This window comes from Phocoena phocoena, chromosome 20, assembly GCF_963924675.1.
Source record: "Phocoena phocoena chromosome 20, mPhoPho1.1, whole genome shotgun sequence".
Lineage (NCBI taxonomy): Eukaryota > Metazoa > Chordata > Mammalia > Artiodactyla > Phocoenidae > Phocoena > Phocoena phocoena.
Genome location: NC_089238.1, coordinates 12,280,769 through 12,284,171, shown reverse-complemented (window position 1 = coordinate 12,284,171; position 3,403 = coordinate 12,280,769). Strand labels below are relative to the sequence as shown.

Here is a 3,403-nt window from a genome sequence, read left to right as displayed (position 1 = left end):
CCTGAGTTTCTCTGCTTTTCATTCAGCTATCCCTCACCTTCTATTTGCAGAAGGCAGTATGACGAAATGGTTATTAACCTGGACTCTGAACACAGATGGCTGAGGCCTGAATCCCAGAGAGCTTGACTGACCCTGATCATTCAGTCAACGTTCGTGGGATTCATTCATTCACTCCACAGATGCGGTAGGGGTGCCAACACTGGCCAGGTGTTGTAGCTCTGTCCTGTCTGTCTCCTGCTATGTTTGTGGAAAACCTTCCTTCCTTGGGTCTCTAACCCTCCATCTGTTGGGACAGAATGATCTGCCTTTTCCTGTCTCTGTATCTCCCTGTGTCTCTGACATTCACTGAGCACTGACTCCATGAAGGCGCTGTGCTGGGAGATGCCGGGGACACGGTGGTGACCAACATGCCCCTAGCTCCGCCCTCACGATGCTCCTAGTTCAGAACCATCACCAGACAGAAACAAACCCATAAGCAGACAGAGGGGTCAGAGCCGGGTTGGGGGAATCCAGGGACCTGCGACAGCGCAGAGGAGGTGCCTGTGTACCCAGCACAGGGTCAGGCCCAGAGCAGGCATTCGGAAAATGTTTCCTGATGCACAAACTCATGATGAAGGATGCTGCTGCCATCCTTCCAGTCGCTCAGGCCAACAGGCTTTCATCCTCCCTCAAGCCCTCTCTTCCTCTCTCACACTTCACATAAGATTTACCAGCAAGTCCTGTTTTAAAATCTACCCTGAGGGAATCCCCTGGCAGTCCAGTGGTTAGGACTCAGCACTTTCACTGCCGGGGCCAAGGTTCAATCTCTGGTCAGGGAACTAAGATCCCGCAAGCCTCGCCTTGTGGCCAAAAAAAAAAGATCTACCCCAAACCCACCCCCATCCCCGACCTGGACTGGGGCGGTCACCCCGCACTGTCTTCCTGCTCCTGTCCCCTCAGTCTTTCCCCCCACTGCAGCCAGAGGGAGCCTGTGAACACCTGCGTCCAATCACAGCCCTCCTCTGCCCAGGACCCTCCTATGGCTCCATCCTATACAGAATAAAGCCCAAGTCCCCTCTGTGGCCCACAAGGCCCTGTACGACCAGGTCCCATCACCTTCCTGATCGTATTTCCTCCCTCTTCCCCTCAGTCACTCCGTTTCAGCCACACTGGCTTCCTCAGTGCTCCTCAAATACATATACTTGGTCCACTCCTACCTCAGGGCCTTTGCACTGATTCTTTCTCCCAGATGTTGACACAGCTCCCTCCCTCCTTCAAGACTTCTCTCAAATGTGACCTTCTCAGGGAGGCCTCCCTGACCACAGCGTCGAAAGTTTTACTCATCACCACCCCACCTCCTCCTCCTCCCTACTTTATCTTGTCTCCTTCTCACTCATATACCACTTTTTTTTTTTTTTTGCGGTAATCGGGCCTCTCACTGTTGTGGCCTCTCCCATTGAGGAGCACAGGCTCCGGACGCGCAGGCTCAGCGGCCATGGCTCACGGGCCTAGATGCTCCGCGGCATGTGGGATCTTCCCAGACCGGGACACGAACCCATGTCTCCTGCATCGGCAGGCAGACTGTCAACCACTGCACCAGGGAAGCCCTACCATATTTTACTCGTTTACCTTGGCGACTCTATCTCCCCAGCTAGAATGTCAGCCCCACAGGGACAGGACTGGGCCAGAGGAGCTGAGCTAAGAATTGAACAAGGACGGGGGGACCTCAGGGCTGAGCGGGAGAGGATGTCAGAATTGGGGTGGGGAGACGGGGATTTCAGAGCCAGGAGGTAGGGAGAGCCATCATGGCCAGGGAGGGAGAGACCTCAGGGTTGGGAGGTGGGACAAGGGGAACCTCAGCCTCAGGAGAGCGTCCAGGGCTGGATGGCCACGCTCACCTTGACCCTGAAGGGGCAGCGAGTCTGGTCCACCAGCATGATGTTCTCAGGCTTGAGGTCGGCGTGGATGATGGCTAGCTCCTTGAGCCGGGCCAGGGCTCTGAGCACCTGCAGGGTGACCGTGCGGATGTGGCGGGCAGGGAGGGGCTCAAAGTTGTTCTCCTTCTGGAATTCGAAAAGGTTTTGCTCCAGCAGCTCAAAGACCAGGTAGAACTTGAGGGCGTCGTGGAAGAACTCGAGGAAGCGGATGACGTGGGCCTCCTCCGGGTCCAGGCCCCTCATGCAACGCAGCAGCTTCAGCTCGTTCTTGATGATACGGTTGCGGTAAGCATCGTTCTTCAGGATCTTGATGGCCACCATCTCGCCCGTGCTTCGCCGCCAGCCCTTGGCCACCTCCCCGAAGGTGCCCTTGCCCAGCACCTCGATGATGTCATAGCAGTCAGTCTCCGACTGGATGGTGGCCATGGTTCCTCTGCCACCAGACACTGCCCTGCTGCCACCTCCGCCCCACGGGCTCTGCTTCCGAGGCCTCCTGCCCTGACGCTGGCCCCGAGGCCTCCCCAGTGGGGGAAAGAGAACCGCACTCGTGCCTCGCCCTGCGAGGTTCACCCCCACCTCCCTGACAACCCCCAGACACCTGGGCCACAGAGCAAGTCTGCCAGGGGGTGCACCCCTACCCCGAAGACCTCCTGGCTTGGGATGAGGGGCCCCAAGCCCCCCTGAATGGGTTCCAGCGTTGCTAAGTGGCTCTGGTTCTGTTGCTGGAGACCTGAGCCCCTGGCTGGAATGGGGGGGTGGGATGGCAGGTAATGCCCCCTCCCCCGTCCAGTGGCGGAACCCTAGAGGGGCTGGACAGGAGAAGGGTTGACGGAGAGGGGAGTCTGATCGTGGGCCTCAGGCATAGAGGAATGGGACATTCCTAAACAGAGGTGAGGAACGGCAGGCTTCCCGAGCTAGGGGATTTGTGTGTGCGTCTGTGTTCAGAAAACAGCTGCCCCTGCCTGTGGCTGCCCTGGGGAGGCGTGGCTACGGGGGGCCATGTTGCAAAGGGTCTTGAATGCCAGGCTAAGGAGTCTGGACTTTGTCCTGAGGGCACTGGGGAGCCACAGAAGTACTTTGAACAAGGAAGGGCAGGTTCAGATATTTATTTATTTATTTAAATTTTAGCTGCGCCACGCGGCTTGCAGTTTCTCAGTTCCCCGACCAGGGACCAAACCCGGGCCACAGCAGTGACAGAGCCGAATCCTAACCATTAGGCCACCAGGAAACTCCCCAGGGTCAGATCTGAGTATCAGAAAGCTACTGTGTGAAGAAGAGTAGATTGGAGGGGGCAAGAGTGGAGGGCCCCAGCCTGCAGCAGGGCCCAGGTGGGAAGGTTGAGGAGGCGGGGGAAGAGGCAGATGGATGAGACACACAGGAGGCCAGGTTGGGGGGAAGGAGGGAGCCGTGCAGGGCTCTGGCCCTGAGAGGGATGGGACATGGACCGGGAGCAGTTTGGCAGAGAGGACGTTAGGAAATTTAACATT

At 57.5% G+C, this 3,403-nt stretch overlaps 1 protein-coding gene across 1 annotated transcript in view; it reads right to left on the bottom strand.

The window, feature by feature from the left end:
- Positions 1–2,342, bottom strand: part of HIPK4 (homeodomain interacting protein kinase 4) — a 6,429-nt gene extending 4,087 nt beyond the window's left edge. Inside the window, exon 1 of the mRNA XM_065898452.1 lies at positions 1,878–2,342. Within this exon, the coding sequence (XP_065754524.1) occupies positions 1,878–2,342 (465 nt within the window). The remainder of the gene's footprint in view (positions 1–1,877) is intronic.
- Positions 2,343–3,403: the final 1,061 nt, after the last annotated feature.